Below are 17,717 nucleotides of genomic sequence, written 5' to 3'. Positions count from 1 at the left end.
CTATATAGGGAATAGGGTTCCATTGGGATCTGGCCTAAAGTTGTGTACTATGTAGGGAATAGGGTACTGTTTGGGACACATTATGGTGATTCCTCTCTGGTGTGGGTGGGTATCACTGTAATAGTATGTCAATACAGAGACATGGAAATTAATGTGTGAAAACTGCAGAAATAGCTTCTGTAAGCAGTTAAGCTTCTCTGTTCCTTCAGGTCATTTAAAATTGCATGGATTTGGGCCTTTTAAAGTATTTATAGACAGATTAAAACATATTCGATGTTAAAAGTTCAAATCTAATTTCATGTTTAAAGTTCTGTAATTTTGTCTTGTGTATTTTCAACTGTTATGACCCAGTTTTCTTTTTAGGAGTAAACTGACACCTGACAGTCTTGAGGTTGTCCATTACTGCCCAGGTGAGGGAGGTACCTGCTCAGGTATTGTATTTTGTGTCATATAGCTCAGAGTATATGGAGCATGTCCTATAGCATGTGTTAATTTGGTTTGGGGCAACATATAAAATGTTCTCGCTGGGTAAAAGGGTAAATGGTGGTATCAAAATGACAGCCACAAAGAAATGTACTAATGTATACCTTTTTAGGTCATCATGGACAAGATGCTGAAATGTTTTTGACTACTATATTTCGTTCCCAGGCCCCCGTCCCCGCAGGAGGCCTTTTGACATTTGGTAGGCCGTCATTGTAAATAAGAATTTGTTCTTAAACTGACTTGCCTAGTTAATAAAAGGTTAAATTAATTCATTAATACAATTCGATGTGGTCTTTCCAGCAGTGTTTTACCCTCCCCAAGCGGACAAATGCGGAATAACACCTTATTATCTTCACGAATCAGAGAGAGAAATTCTCTGCGAATCAGAGTTGAGAAAACATGTCACATGACCAACAGTAGTGAAGTCAAAGACAGATCTTTGAAGCCATTTCGGCCATTGTGGAAAGTGGAAAGGACCTCGCCAAGAAAGGACAAAATAAAGCATTGAAAGACAAGGAAAAGGGACAAGACAACAACTGTCAAATCTGCCAGTAACTCGCGATTGTAGAGATGGTCCAATCGTGCTCAGCTTACGGATGCAAAAACAGATATCATAAAGACAGAAACATTTCATTTCACAAGTAAGTTCAACTCCCGACATCACCACGCTCACTCTACAGATAATGATCATACATGCTCTAGCTGTCTAGCCTCGTCTTGCTTACTATCTAGTCAGTTGACTAGCTGTTATCACAGCTTTTGCACAGTTGTTGGGAATCGCAAGATTCCCTATGACCTAGCCCAGTCGCGAACCAGGCTTCACGTAAAAAGGGGAAACGTGACAACGACGTGATTTTGGAGGTATGGCAACTCGAGGCTACCCATGACCTAACTATCTAGCTTCTGTTGACTTAGTTGTAGTTGGGTTAAACGCGTGGGAATAGCTACCCATCATGGCTATGTTGGTGTTGCTTATAAGTAGTAGATTGCAATGTTCTTGTTGCCTCTCACTGGTATCTTGTGAACGTTTGCTGCGTTCCAGCGTGCGTCAGACTGGCGCTGCGCTGCGTTCCACCGTGCGTCAGACTGGCGCTGCGCTGCGTTCCACCGTGCGTCAGACTGGCGCTGCGCTGCGTTCCTGCGTGCGTTAGACTGGCGCTGCGCTGCGTTCCAGCGTGCGTCAGACTGGCATCCCTATCACGAAGCAGACGTTGGCTACTTAGGCTATTTACAGTCGGCAGATTCAGCGCTGACCGATGTACCCAGTTGGAGGAGCGATGGTTGGCTAACAGTAGTTGGTGCTAAGCTTTGCTCCTGCAACAGTGACTAGCTACTGGACTACCAACACAGTAACAACGTAACAGTACTCTATAACAGTATTTGTGAACATTGGAGTTTGTTTTGTGTTTGATACTGCAATGTAACAATACTTTGTCGGTGTATTGCAGGTTCCCGCTAGCACGGCCAGACGTGTGTGGGAAATGGGTTGCAGCAATGAGGAGAAACAATTTCAAACCAACCAGATACAGTAATATCTGCTCTCAGCATTTCACTAAAGACTGCTTCAAACCAGAGTGCAACAACCGAGTCCTGAAGGAGAATGCTGTACCTTCTCTATTCTGTTTCAGTAAACTACAAGTCAAGGTAAAACACACACACACAAGGATGCATAATTTTCCTGTGGAACCTATAGCCTGGTCTCAGATCTGGTTTGTACGGTCTTGCCAATGCCTTTGGTCGTTGTCACACCTATCACGTCTGGTGTTACAATTGGCATGACAACAACCTAATAATTTGATAAGACAGAACACATCTGGCACCAGGCTGGGGTATTTATACCAAACTTATCAAACATGGAATTCTTTTAGATTTGTACTTCATTCTTATTTTTCATAGGCAGAGTCCTTGGCGGACCCGTTACCTCCAGAGATGGACTTCTCTCTGACCCTCCCCTCCCTCCCCCTCTCTGACACAGAGGAGACCCAGCAGGAGATACAGACGGAGACCCATCACACTGTAGACCCCTCACCCCTGGTAGAGAACCTTCCCCACAGCATGTCCATCTCCTGCGACCACAACTACACCGTAGAGGACACGGTTCAGCAGAAGAAGAGGATTGAGCAGCTGGAGGAACAGCTGGACAAGCTGAGGAAGAAGTTAAAGACCGTACAGCAGAAGTGTCGGAGGCAGGAGAGACAGTTGAGGAGGTTTAAGGCTATCGGAGAGTTCCAGAGGATGAACAGGGACCCGGCGCTAGGGGAGGGATATGTAATTCTACCCCAACAGCTTTATGATGCGCTCAAAGGGATTGAGCCCGTAGAGGGTCCATGAAGCCTCAAACACACCTAGCCTGGGTGCCAAGTCTGTGGAGTTGGCAAGACCACATACCGGTCTGGGACCAGGCTGTAATAGGCCAGGCTTACTGACCCTGGTTCCTCTGGGTCTGCCTTCAGTGTATTGGGGGGGGGGTTGTCCCAGGTTTATCAGTCCCTGCTTTATTAAAGGGTCAGTGTGAGGACTCTCACATCACCTCTCCCAGTAGAGGTGTAGCAGATGGCTCAACTGTCTCTACTACCTTTCTGAGACCTATAGAACCATCCTGTCTCCAGACATGTCTCGTCTAGGGGTCAGTGGTGTCTCGTCTAGGGGTCAGTGGTGTCTCGTCTAGGGGTCAGTGGTGGTGATTTCCTGTGTTGTGTCGGTGTGGAGCCGGTCGGGTGTGTGTTCCACTTTAGTCACAGACAACCAACGACACAATGTATTTTGTAGCATTTTTATTTAATTTTCTTACGGTTGTAAACTTACGGTTAAAGGGAAAAATCCCTCAAAGTACCATAACTCTTATTTGAAGGGTTGATTTTAGTGTGGTGGAGGGAGGAACACGTGTGTGTACTGTATGTCGTTGTTTAGTTATGTTAGTCAATTTATGCCTACTCTTGGACAAAAAATGGGAGGTTTGTAATTGGCCGGGACGTTCTCTTCTACTGTAATATGAAATCAAGTGGTCAGCTGACACTTTGAACTATTGTTGCTGCTGGGCAACAACCTTGCATTTAGAGCAAAAATGTTTCAATAAAAAAATACAATTAAAATGTTTACATGAATATTGCTAGCAACAACAGATTATTTTTTTTTTGGACAAGGGATCCTGGGAAAAGTTGAGGGCGAAATGTAATATTCATGTACGATTTCTGTTCGTAATAACCCTTCAGCGTGGGCCTGGGAGGCTCGCGTGGATGTAGGTATCCACAGTTATCCATCAATGAAACATCTTTTAAACTCAATTCTTCTTATATTCCCCCAAAGTGTTGTTTTTGACTATAAATGCACAGTAATTATTAAACTTAACGGCAAATGGAACACTGACCGATGGCAACATGTGTAGAGTCAGGAGATTCACTTTTAAAACGGCCCAATGTTATTTCCCAGAGCCCGAGACTTGATTAGTTGGGTCTTGACTTGCAGAAGTCATAGTTAAAACTGCTTGGGATGCTATTTTTAATGCACCGTTAAGAAGTTGTGATTTATTATCAGGGGGTCCCTGATGAATTCAACGTTTAGCAACCCCTGATATAGGGTCCCATGTAGGATGCACCGAATGGCGTTTCAAGGTGAAGTTTCTCCTAGGTACAGATCTAGGATCAGCTTCCCCCTCATCCAATCCTAACCTTAACTATTAGTGGTGAATATCCAAAACTGACCCAAGATCTGTCTAGGAGCCACTCCGGTTAAGACTATCTTTGTGGTGAATCTTCTCTCTTGTATTTCTGTTGAAAAGACCCAGTCAAAAGGGCTGTTATTGGGGTTATGACCATATTTAAAGCCATAAGGGAAACTGGACCTTGAATTAAACATAGATGCCTTATTGTGTGAGACCCAGTTTGGTGCAAATCAGAAAATAAATTCTCATAACATTTTAATCTTATTTCTTTTGGTTTTCTAAATTATCTGTGTTTATACTTCCCAATTCAAGTCTCTTGTGACCATATATGTTTGTATCGTATTTTATTTTAAATAGCTTGTGAGACTTGATTATTAACAGGAGCCCACATGGTCAAAGTCCCAACCACTTTAGTTATTGATTTGATTTCTCTCTGTTTTGGCACATACTTTTAAGTCATAACTGACCATCTCAGCTTCAACCCCCCCCAAAAAAAAAATACTGTATTGCCTGTTTGCAATAGATGTGGTAGAGGTCAATCGAACTCGACAATGGAGTTGCATTGGAAATGTGTGGGGGAAAGATCCTGAGTTGTCTCCTTGCCTCCCCCCAGCTTCTGCATGTTACGCTACGAAATCAGACAAATATATCCGAAATCGGATTTAAGTAACCACATTGTGGGCCAGTTACAAGAGATAGAATAGTTTGTCTAATCGGATTTAAATAACCACATTGTGGGCCAGTTACAGGAGATCGAATCGTTTGTCTAATCGGATTTAAATAACCACATTGTGGGCCAGTTACAGGAGATCGAATCGTTTGTCTAATCGGATTTAAATAACCACATTGCTAGTGGTTAGAGCGTTGGACTAGTAACCGAAAGGTTTCAAGTTCAAATCCCCGAGCTGACAAGGTACAAATCTGTCGTTCTGCCCCTGAACAGGCAGTTAACCCACTGTTCCTAGGCCGTCATTGAAAATAAGAATTTGTTCTTAACTGACTTGCCTAGTAAAATAAAGGTAAAATAAATAAAAAATGTGGGCCAGTTACAGGAGATCGTTTGCCTAATCGGATTTGACTAGGCGTCCCGTAAATCATGCAGCGCCTTGTGTCACAATGCAGATTTTAGAGAAACAACAAATGTCGGTACATATAAGTGTGTTACATCGGCTGAAAGCTTAAATTCTGGTTAATATAACTGCACTGTCCAATTTACAGTAGCTATTACTGCAAAAAAAATGCCGTGCTATTAGTTTGAGGAGCGCTCCAAACAACAAAACTCTTTTTTCACAGCGATAGGTTTGATACATTCACCTTTGAAATTGAAATGTGAACTTACATTCTGAAATCTTGCTCTAATTTATCATCCAAAGGGTCCCAGAGATAACATGAACTGTTGTTTTGTTAGATAAAATAATTTTTCATATCCTAAAAAGGTTCATATAGCAAGATCGATTTTGTATTTCCACTCGTTCAATTTGCAAAGAAAGAAATCTGTAAAACCCTAACCCTAAACGTTGTTTCAACCAGTCAAAATACATTCATATTTATTCCTCAGAGATCCTAGAACGTAACCAGACTTCACTATATCATTAGGGGTGTAGTATATCCTATAGGACACCATATCAGAGATCCTAGAACGTAACCAGACTTCACTATATCATTAGGGGTGTAGTATATCCTATAGGACACCATATCAGAGATCCTAGAAGGTAACCAGACTTCACTATATCATTAAGGGTTGTAGTATATCCTATAGGACACCATATCAGAGATCCTAGAAGGTAACCAGACTTCACTATATCATTAAGGGTGTAGTATATCCTATAGGACACCATATCAGAGATCCTAGAACCTAACCAGACTTCACTATATCATTATGGGTGTAGTATATCCTATAGGACACCATATCAGAGATCCTAGAAGGTAACCAGACTTCACTATATCATTAGGGGTATAGTATATCCTATAGGACACCATATCAGAGATCCTAGAAGGTAACCAGATTTTACTATATCATTAGGGCTGTAGTATATCCTATAAGACACCATATTTGGTCAGAGAGCGACGCCTTCATGGCACGCCGATGACGAGGGCGGTCTTCACTTGAACGACTCTAACTTTGTCAAATAAGCACCAATCAGGGTCAAACAAGGCTAGCTAGATAGCCAATGAGCTGGGCTTTACGGGAGTGTCCGGAAACCCTGTATCTGTCATAAAATGTAGCTACTAACATGGTGCGACAGCATGCCTTTTCCTTTTGGACAAAAATTCTATGAATATTCAGATTTATGAAAACTGGTTGTTTTTGCAAATGTTGAACTTATAATATGGCTACTAATACTGGAAAAGCTGGTTCGCTCATACTTCAAGTTATCCGTCTGTCAAGTAAACTTTGCACATACACAGCCATCTTGTGGACACCATCGTAATTACAATCAGAGTGATGGCTGGAACTGGGACCTTTCTCTTGCATTTCAAAGATGGTGGTAGAAAAATAACTGTTGTTTTGTTTTTTGTTTTTCTTCTACCAGATCTATTGTGTTATATTATCCTACAATCAATTCACATTTCCACAAACTTCCAAGTGTTTCCTTTCAAATGGTAACAAGAATATGCATATCCTTGCTTCAGGGCCTGAGCTACAGGCAGTTAGATTTGGGTATGATATTTTAGGTGAAAAAACAAAAAGGTGCAAATCCTTAATACATTTTAAATGCTGATTTACAGTCTGTTTATTGACATGTCACTAGACAATTGTCGTAGTGACGTCATGAACATGTTGTCGTCTGACATCAAACTTGTGTTTTCCTTATGAAGAAGAAACGCCAAACGACAGCCTCTGCATGACATCAGCAGCCCGGTGGTCCAAATAGCCTAATTTCTCTATTTTAACACCCATAAACCCATCCATTTAAAAAGTACTTCAGTAAATGTCAACCTGGCAAACCAGGCAACATGTCTAAACAATAGCTAGATTTCCACCCAATTGGCGACAGATTTTCATACGAATATTCAAAAATGTGCATAAAGAGGATATGCAAATTTTCCCCCCAGTGGTGTTTCCACCAAACTGACTTGTTGCACACAAAAAAGCTGTGCGTGATGACGTAGTGCACACAAATTATACTTTTTCACTTAAATTTTCATTTACCGAATAAAAATCTATGGTTCAATGTGTTTCCATCGCATTTTCAACTCTGCCGATTGTTTTGTCAAAATAAACTGTTAAATAGTAAATGTGCCTATTCTGGTCATGGCATGGGCGCTCTAGCCAACCGCTCACAGACACAGTGCGGGTAGGCTCGTCTACATGAGATTATGGATAAAAAACGAGAATATGTTTACTTGTTAAAACGGCAGTCAAACATCGATCATTGTGTCACCAGAATAAAACAGACCATTGATTTTTATTGGAAAGGTGCAATCAAGATCACCGTGCACTTTCACCACCCCTGTGAAGGTCTTTATAATAGATTTAATCTGTAGCCTAATAAATCAAATGATAATATAAACTACATGGTTACCGAGTTGTAGCGGGAAGACCACACTTCATCACCGTGACTCCAAATTTACTTCGATATGATGGTTATTCCAACGGCATTTCTCGTATCATTAATTTTACCGACACATTAAAGATCCCACCATGTCGAACGAACAAATGACCTGTCGGTATTTATAAAATTGTACCGAAACGTTCCTGTTTCTATCACCGCTGTCTTGATTCGTTAGTTTTTATTTGAATGACTTCACTCACATTAAAACTGGATGGAAAATGGTTAGTGTTTTGGTTCGTTGCTAGATAGCTGACTAGTCAGTTCAAATGACCAGAGTATAGCTGACAACGTCTTAACTTTAGCTACTTTTTATTCATTATTACAGGGAAATAACATCATTATTTACAAGGTAATGGCGAGTTTACAGAAAAATGTTTTAAAACCAAAGTGTATGAGAATTGTTGAACTCTTGCATCTTGTCTCAGGTTGATCTGGTTGCTGTGGCAGTCCGATAGGAACCCATGTATGCCAGAACCGATAATATGGTCGGAGGCGCCATACGCATTGCGGAGCCTCCGAAGGCACGCCGAGGACAATTTGAGCTCCACATTGTATCGCTATGCGCCTCTCAAATGTTGTAACAATGCGGAGGGCTCCGTATATTGATTATTTTATAGTAGGTGAGGGCGGGAGGTCCTGTATAAACACTAACTCACTTCCTTCACAACAGCTCTGAGCTTCTCGGGGAAGGACAGGAAGTATGAAGGCCCTGACAGGAAGTATGAATGCCCTGACTTCTGCAGAGGCCATATCATCGTACATGCTGCACCGCCAAAGCAGACGGCAGATGGACCATGAAGCGCATTTAAACCCCTACACATGACAATGGACGTTTCAATAGTCGCAGAGATTTAAACCAAAGATTTTGTATTTTTTTTTATAACTAACCCAAGTTTGACCACAGTCTGTTATTTCAAATGGGAGCAAATACTGGACAGAACCAGCCAGGAGGTGGGCATGGCAACCACGAGTTAGCGAGAGCCTATTGGTGCATTCTAGCATGTATTTGCGTATTTCCGTTAGGGAACGCCTACTCTGTGAAGTGCGTGTGAAATAACTCGATTCGCCCTTGAACCTCTAAATAACGCACATTAAAAAAACTTTGGCGAATGATTTATTTTATTTTATTGAACTGTTACAATTTTATAAATCCCTCAAACTTGTGAAATGTAAAAAATTGGGAAAATTATTTTAAGTCATGTCTCTGAATGTCTTAATGTCTTATTGCCTTGTCACGTATTAATTGATGTCCTGAATTATTTTTGTATGTTTTTTTTTTGAGAGGGGGGGCACCTGGTGTTCTATTATTACGTGTGTTTCATTGTATTCACAGGAATGTCCCTGTATTGATGTGTAATATTGTTATTATTGTTGCAATAAAATAAAAAATAAAAAACCCAAATACAAAAAAAAAAAAATTATTCTCCAATACAACAGGTGTGCAGAGGGTCCCTGGTTCGAGTCCAGGTAGGGGTGAGGAGAGGGACAGAAGCTATACTGTTACACACACTACCTCAATCAGCCCGACTAACCGGTGTCTGTATATAACCTCGCTACTGTTATTGTTTATGTTTTTATTTCTTTACTTACCTGTTGTTCACCTAACACATTTTTGCACTGTTGGTTAGAGCCTGTAAGTAAGCATTTCACTGTAAGGCCTGTTGTTCACCTAACACATTTTTGCACTGTTGGTTAGAGCCTGTAAGTAAGCATTTCACTGTAAGGCCTGTTGTTCACCTAACACATTTTTGCACTGTTGGTTAGAGCCTGTAAGTAAGCATTTCACTGTAAGGCCTGTTGTTCACCTAACACATTTTTGCACTGTTGGTTAGAGCCTGTAAGTAAGCATTTCACTGTAAGGCCTGTTGTTCACCTAACACATTTTTGCACTGTTGGTTAGAGCCTGTAAGTAAGCATTTCACTTTAAGCCTTAAAGTGTTGTTCACCTAACACTACTCGCTACTTGAACCAGGGACCCTCTGCACACCTGTTGTATTCGGCGCACGTTGGTGTTCTGTTGATATCCTCTAGTGGTGTGGGGGCTGTGCTTTGGCAAAGTGGGTGGGGTTATATCCTGCCTGGCTGGCCCTGTCCGGGGGTATCGTCAGATGGGGCCACAGTGTGCCTCTCCGTCTCCAGTATCTATGCTGCAATAGTCTATGTGCCGGGGGGCTAGGGTCAGTCTGTTATATCTGGTGTAATTCTCCTGTCTTATCTGATGTCCTGTGTGAACTTAAGTATGCTCCCTCTAATTCTCAGATCGCTCTCTCTCTCTCCCCTCCCGGAGGACCTGAGCACTAGGTTAATGCGCTGTCGACGTCCCCAGTCCACCTGGTCGTCCTGCTGCTCCAGTTTGAACTGTTTACCAGCGGCTATGGAACCCTGACCTGTTCACCGGACGTGCTAGCTTGTCCCAGACCTGCTGTGTTTGACCCTCTCTCCTTCTCTCCCTCACTCTCTCTCTCTCTCTCTCTTGCTTTGTCTCTCCTCTACTGCACCTGTTGTCTCGACCTCTGAATGCTCAGCTATGAAAAGCTAACTGACATTTACTCCTGAGGTGCTGATCTGTTGCACCCTCTACAACCACTGTGAGTATTATTTGACCCTGCTGGTTATCTATGAAGGTTTGAACAACTTGAAGACCCTTATAAAAAAAAAGTTATTATTCAGAGTGCAGTATAACTGCAGTAATTTGGAAGTGTAACTGCAGTCATTTGGAAGTATAACTGCAGTAATTTGGAAGTGTAACTGCAGTAATTGGAAGTGTAACTGCAGTATTTGGAAGTGTAACTGCAGTATTTGGAAGTGTAACTGCAGTCAGAGTGCAGTGTAACTGCAGTAATTGGAAGTGTAACTGCAGTAATTGGAAGTGTAATTACAGTATTTTGAAGTATAACTGCAGTAAATTGAAGTATAACTGCAGGAATTTGAAGTGTAACTGCAGTAATTTGGAAGTGTAACTGCAGTAATTGGAAGTGTAACTGCAGTAATTTGGAAGTGTAACTGCAGTATTTGGAAGTGTAACTGCAGTAATTTGGAAGTGTAACTGCAGTAATTTGGAAGTGTAACTGCAGTAATTTGGAAGTGTAACTGCAGTAATTTGGAAGTGTAACTGCAGTAATTGGAAGTGTAACTGCAGTAATTTGGAAGTGTAACTGCAGTATTTGGAAGTGTAACTGCAGTAATTTGGAAGTGTAACTGCAGTAATTTGGAAGTGTAACTGCAGTAATTGGAAGTGTAATTACAGTATTTTGAAGTATAACTGCAGTAAATTGAAGTATAACTGCAGGAATTTGAAGTGTAACTGCAGTAATTGGAAGTGTAATTACAGTATTTTGAAGTATAGCTGCAGTAAATTGAAGTATAACTGCAGGAATTTGAAGTGTAACTGCAGTAATTTGGAAGTGTAACTGCAGTAATTGGAAGTGTAACTGCAGTAATTTGGAAGTGTAACTGCAGTATTTGGAAGTGTAACTGCAGTAATTTGGAAGTGTAACTGCAGTAATTTGGAAGTGTAACTGCAGTAATTTGAAGTGTAACTGCAGTAATTTGGAAGTGTAACTGCAGTAATTGGAAGTGTAACTGCAGTAATTTGGAAGTGTAACTGCAGTAATTGGAAGTGTAACTGCAGTAATTTGGAAGTGTAACTGCAGTATTTGGAAGTGTAACTGCAGTAATTTGGAAGTGTAACTGCAGTAATTTGGAAGTGTAACTGCAGTAATTTGGAAGTGTAACTGCAGTAATTTGGAAGTGTAACTGCAGTAATTGGAAGTGTAACTGCAGTAATTTGGAAGTGTAACTGCAGTATTTGGAAGTGTAACTGCAGTAATTTGGAAGTGTAACTGCAGTAATTTGGAAGTGTAACTGCAGTAATTGGAAGTGTAATTACAGTATTTTGAAGTATAACTGCAGTAAATTGAAGTATAACTGCAGGAATTTGAAGTGTAACTGCAGTAATTTGGAAGTATAACTGCAGTAATTTGGAAGAATAACTGCAGTAATTTGGAAGAGTAACTGAAGTATTTGGAAGTGTAACTGCAGTATTTGGAAGTGTAACTGCAGTATTTGGAAGTGTAACTGCAGTATTTGGAAGTAAAACTGCAGTAATTTGAAGTATAACTGCAGTAATTTGAAGTATAACTGCAGTATTTGGAAGTATAACTGCAGTAATTTGAAGTATAACTGCAGTAATTTGAAGTATAACTGCAGTAATTTGAAGTATAACTGCAGTTTGAGTGCAGAAATTACTGCAATTACTGCGACCAAAATACCACAGTCAGTTTCAAAATGGTATTTTTTTGTTAGAGCAACGATCAGGCTTTAATGGCCATGTACTCCTAAAATCTCCACCAGGCACAGATAGAAGAGGACTGACCACACCTCAGAGCCTGGTTCCTCTCTAGGTTTATAATCTCCACCCCTCAGAGCCTGGTTCCTCTCTACCTGGTACAGCCAGAAGAGGACTGACCACCCCTCAGAGCCTGGTTCCTCTCTAGGTTTATAATCTCCACCCCTCAGAGCCTGGTTCCTCTCTACCTGGTACAGCCAGAAGAGGACTGGCCACCCCTCAGAGCCTGGTTCCTCTAGGTTTATAATCTCCACCCGGCACAGCCAGAAGAGGACTGGCCACCCCTCAGAGCCTGGTTCCTCTCTAGGTTTCTTCCTAGGTTCCTGCCTTTCTAGGGAGTTTTTCCAACCCTGTTCCTGGAGCGCCACCCTCCTGTAGGGTTTTGCATCAACCCTTGTAGTAGGATGTCCCTTGGGTGTATCCGTAACCTATGTAGGACATGCGAGGGTTAGGTTAATAAACAGGCTGGAGCTAGAACCTCGTTGTCGCGGGTCCTTATTTTAGATCATTCTACAAACCCCAGTTGTAACTAACCTGATTCAGTTTATCAACCAGCTAATTAATAGAATCAGGTGTTCTAGACTAGGGTTGGAGTGAAAACCTACAGGATGGTCGGTAGCTCTCCAGGAAGGGTGTTGGAGAGTCCTGGTCTACAGACATGTCGATAGACCAATTATAACGCTACGTTCAAAATAACTCGGAACTGGGAATTCTCAGACCGTTCACGAAAACTAGGACATCAGGAAAATAACGAGCTCCGATAGGGGAAAAAAATTGTTTTGAATGTTCAACTCTGTTCTATTTCTAGAGCTCTGGCTTTCCGACCTAAAGATCACTGAACACATGATTCCACCTCGTTTTTCCCCCCCGAGTTCCCAGTTTTCTGCACCGTAATCTGGCCTTTAGAGATCTCGACTATGATTATGACGTGTCTCCTCTAACGCCCCCGTCTGTTTTTCCCAACACAGTCATTAAGCCAAAACCACTCCACGCTTTGAGCGCTCTCCAAGTCCGGAAGTGAATCTCATGTAGTGCCAAATTTCAGTCACTGATTAATAACAGTTGAACAATCTTGAAATTTCAAGATTGAAAAATATAATAACATAATATCGTAGACAGAGCGAGCCATTACCGTCCCTTTAACGCTCATAGACAGATTCAATGGCTGTGGCATAGCGTATATGACTGAATGATTAGCTAATAAATATTTAAGAAATTATGAATAATAAGCATATGCTTTTACGTGATAATATACTACTAATGATAATATAACAACTTCAAATACCGAGCTAGTAACGTTATTAAGTAGCCTAGGTTCACTTCGCTGACCTTTAATGGAGGAAATTCAGCAGAGTCCTCTGACACATTTTAACAACTCATTGAAACTCTGAAAATAAATACATGGGCAAATGATACCAAACATGATAATAATAGGTCTGCATTACGGCAGGCAGCTAACTGTTAAATTACACTTTCCATCCTTATCTTGGAAGGTCACTGTCTCTGCGCTGATCGCCTGTGAGTGAGACATCACTAGCTAGCCAATGGGAGCGTAGTAGAACGCTCCTCTGAATAAAGGGGCGTGATTTTGGTTTAACTGCGTTGGGGGGAAAGAAACGCCCAGGAAGCTCAGATTAAAACTCCCATTAGACAGCTCTGCAAGCGTTACAATGTCAAAACAAGTTTGTTACTCACCAAATATGGAGTTTCGCTGAGCAACTATCTTTATTTACTCCCATTACAGACGGCATGCACTTCCAAAAAATGTCTAAATAAAAAAGTAGAAGCAACCGGGGGAAAAAAATAGCCTATTCTGCACCTCCAATCACTCATTACTGCTTCGCACAGGTCGGAGGTCGACAACGTTTCAATGCCCTGGAGGTGCCCAATGTCAAGTAATCACAGAATATAACGCATGTTGATATTCTGCAGGTAATTATTTTTTTAATCACCAGATGACTTTGTAAAATAGTGTTTCTCTAGTTTCAGCACGAGATGGCACTGTTGTTAAAACACAAGTACACAAGTACAGTAGGACATGTAAATTAGTTTGAAACAAGACCCTTTTCATCCCGTGGTTGTTAAACTGTAATAAATGCACTTTATTTTATTTTCTAACAGCCGATATTGCAATTCAATGTATAAATGTAAACGAGTAACCTGTTTGGCTTTCCTCACTTATTGTAAATGCAACCTGGGTTTGTATCCAATGGCCCTCACGCGCTCCTCCTCATAGCGTTGCTATTGGTTCGTGTTATTCCACACGGGTTTTCCTCCCTGGCTGTGGGAAGCACGAGCGGGATACATTTGTGTGTTGGGAACTGTAGTCGAACCACGGCCGGAGAACATATGGTTCGATTTAGCAAATGTTCAGGTAAGGACGATACGCGCAAAAAATATATAAAGCATGTTTTATGTTTTTAAATAGCACTTTAAAGGGTATTGAATGAATGCAGTTGTACTCTGGTATTCCAAGTATAACGTTACTTTGTTGCGTTGCTTGTTTCGACCAAAGTTTCTGCCCTTTGATGTTACAACGTTTCAACGTTCAATAGCTGTTCACGATTCGAGTAGGATGAATGTGTTACATTTCATTATGCATTCTCCTCGATTTATTCATACATTTGCGAGTTTGCTTTAATGTAATTTTCGCCTTTCAGTAGCCTACATTTTTTCCCTTCTCATTTTCTGGAGTATCCAATCTCGAGAAAGAACCGTGCCTCAATATGATAATAATATTACCCTATGGATTTGAACAACTGTACTTTTCTAGTAGCCTCTTATTCAAGCCTGTGTTGACTCTGTTCTGTTGAAATTAATACACAGTGCCTTTTTTCCCCTTTAAATGAATGTTCAACCTACTCTGAAACAAAGTAAAATGTTTCAGTGCGTACAGGTTTAATTGCGTTGATGTACAATAATGGAAGTAGCCTACTGGTCACAAAGGACCACTAATTCAGACTATTGAGCACATGGAGTATAATGACAATGGATGAAAACAGTAAATGACTGCCTCCTGACTACGGATAGAAAGGGGGATTGAATGATTCACACAGCCTGCCTTCCTACATGCACAGTATAAACCAGGCTACATGCTCAGTGCTCTCATTGACCAATTTAGTTTGAATTAAGAATTAGAGTTGTGTCCCTCTGTTTTGTTCCCTCGTTCCTAAGAAGAAGTAGCTTGTGGGTTAGTTCGGGATGGAGTGGATATCCATGTATAGTCCCCCCCGTTGGTAGAGTTTACTACTCTTACGGCTGGACATATCAGTGTACTGTTGTACCTTCCTCTCTACTGTGTGCCCCCCTGACGTGTATAAAGCTGCTGACGAGCAGCTCATGTTGCTCTCAGCCTGCTGTCATTGTTGCTTTACGTTTCAACGTGATGTTATGTAATAACTCCTCTGTACCGCGACTCTCATTAGAACACTTTCTCTTTCAATCTGAAACGAAAAACCTGAAACTGTCCATGTGGAATTTTTCACTGGCGCATACTCCTCCGCGATCAGCTGTTTTTCAGCGGGCTACTCCTGTCCGAACGTGCTCTTAACGTGCTCCTAACGTGCTCCTAAAGTGCTCACGTTTGTGATCCTAACGTGCTCCTGACGGCTGCGTGCAGCACATGAGTGAAAGGACTCGTCGTTCTCCTCTCTAACTGATGCCCTATGGGGCAGGAAGAACGAGCATCAGTGTCTGGCAGATCACTCACATTCGGCAGGCTATTCTCTCTCTCTCTGCCGTTTCCTGCCTTTCACGTGTTGCATTGGTACACTGGATATGTATGTTCTTTCATTGCAGCCACATATTCAACGTTACAGGACAGGACAATTCCCTTCTGTTGCATTTCCAGATCAGACATGGAAAACACCTAGACTCTCCTCCCCTGAAAAAACACCACTATCTGAAAGTACCTGCAGTTCAGAGAGTAACTTACTCATAATGTGCAAAGGTGTATAAATGCCAAAGTGAGACAACACCTGGTCACTACAGTGACTAGACCTACCTTGTATTCCACTTCAACAGTGATTTGTTTGAATAAGTTGTGTGTTGAAGGTCTCAGGGGAAAGGAATGTGTGAGAACGGATTGGTTTCAGAAGTGCCAAGCACAGAGGGGTGTAGCCTAGTGGTTAGAGTGTTGGGCCAGTAACCCGAAAGGTTGCAAGATCAAACCCCCGAGCTGACAAGGTAAAAATATGTTGTTCTGCCCCCTGAACAAGGCAGTTAACCCACTGTTCCTAGGTCGTCATCGAAAATAAGACTTTGTTCTTTTAACTGACTTGCCTAGTTAAATATAAGAGACAGTTGCATGGTTATAGAGATGGACTCTATAGTGTGGTGTGTATATATATGACTGATTCAAGCTTATATCAGACACCCTCACATCTTTGTTAGAGTTATTTAAAAGATATGCATAATGGGTGCTATACCATTGCTATGAGTCATAATGGGTGCTATACCATTGCTATGAGTCATAATGGGTGCTATAACTCCTCTACAAGTCATAATGGGTGCTATAACATTGCTATGAGTCATAATGGGTGCTATACCATTGCTATGAGTCATAATGGGTGCTATAACATTGCTATGAGTCATAATGGGTGCTATAACATTGCTATGAGTCATAATGGGTGCTATACCATTGCTATGAGTCATAATGGGTGCTATAACATTGCTATGAGTCATAATGGGTGCTATAACTCCTCTACAAGTCATAATGGGTGCTATAACTCCTCTAGAAGTCACAATGGGTGCTATAACCTTGCTATGAGTCATAATGGGGACTATAACTCCTCTAGATGTCACAATGGGTGCTATACCATTGCTATGAGTCATAATGGGTGCTATAACATTGCTATGAGTCATAATGGGTGCTATACCATTGCTATAAGTCATAATGGGTGCTATAACATTGCTATAAGTCATACTGGGTGCTATAACACCTCTAGAAGTCATGCTGGGTGCTATAACACCTCTTGCTATGAGTCATTAATGACAAGGACACAGTAGAGCAGTTAACCTACTTTGCAACACACTTTGACCCTGTATTCCCCTTCTCGAACTAGCTACATGCTCTAGAAGTCCTCCCCTGGGTACCGTGGCAGAGCTCGATGCATGGTACCTGTCGGTTGTTTTGAGGAAGCACGTGGCTCGATGAGTTTTGCCTCAGACTTTTAACGCTGCTCTCCGCCCCGCTCACATAAAATATATGTATGACAGGGACAGAGTAGGTTTTAATGCTTTACTGTGACAGGAAGATTTAATGGTCCTACATCCAGCTTTTAGGAGTGACATCTGGATATGTAGAGAAAAGCCTTAAGCACTGTAAAGCATTAAAGGCACACTGTCATCTGACACAGCTGGACAATATTCTGGTCCATGGCATATACTGTAGTATAGGGGGAACTGTGGCTAACCTTGGGCACCACAGCAACCATCCCTCAACCCATCTCAACAACAGCACAGAGAGGGACAACATATCATTCAACCCATAGTCATTTTTGTGCACCGACAAAAGTGTAGCTCTTCAGCTTACTTTCCTTTTGAAAAACATTGTTGGATAGATGTTGTTGACGTGCCTGATGTTGAGTGAGGGTGGGACAGATGTTGTTGACGTGCCTGATGTTGAGTGAGGGTGGGACAGATGTTGTTGACGTGCCTGATGTTGAGT

At 41.5% G+C, this 17,717-nt stretch overlaps 2 protein-coding genes across 2 annotated transcripts in view; both read left to right on the top strand.

The window, feature by feature from the left end:
* Positions 1 to 926: 926 nt before the first annotated feature.
* LOC135518443 (THAP domain-containing protein 1) lies at positions 927 to 4,403 on the top strand. Its single transcript, XM_064943618.1, has 3 exons — positions 927 to 1,124; positions 1,932 to 2,127; positions 2,380 to 4,403. Exons 1-3 carry the CDS (start codon positions 1,054 to 1,056, stop codon positions 2,812 to 2,814), a joined length of 702 nt encoding a protein of 233 aa, XP_064799690.1. The 5' UTR covers positions 927 to 1,053; the 3' UTR covers positions 2,815 to 4,403.
* A 9,930-nt stretch (positions 4,404 to 14,333) lies between these two features.
* LOC135518442 (MOB kinase activator 3B) overlaps positions 14,334 to 17,717 on the top strand; it is an 81,725-nt gene continuing 78,341 nt past the window's right edge. The window contains exon 1 of the mRNA XM_064943617.1: positions 14,334 to 14,423. The gene's annotated coding sequence lies outside the window, so the exon portion shown is untranslated. The remainder of the gene's footprint in view (positions 14,424 to 17,717) is intronic.

This window comes from Oncorhynchus masou, chromosome 28 (genome assembly GCF_036934945.1).
Source record: "Oncorhynchus masou masou isolate Uvic2021 chromosome 28, UVic_Omas_1.1, whole genome shotgun sequence".
In the NCBI taxonomy this organism is placed as follows: Eukaryota; Metazoa; Chordata; class Actinopteri; order Salmoniformes; family Salmonidae; genus Oncorhynchus; species Oncorhynchus masou.
Note: the sequence above shows the minus strand (reverse complement) of the source record. Positions and strands in the feature narration are given on the sequence as shown.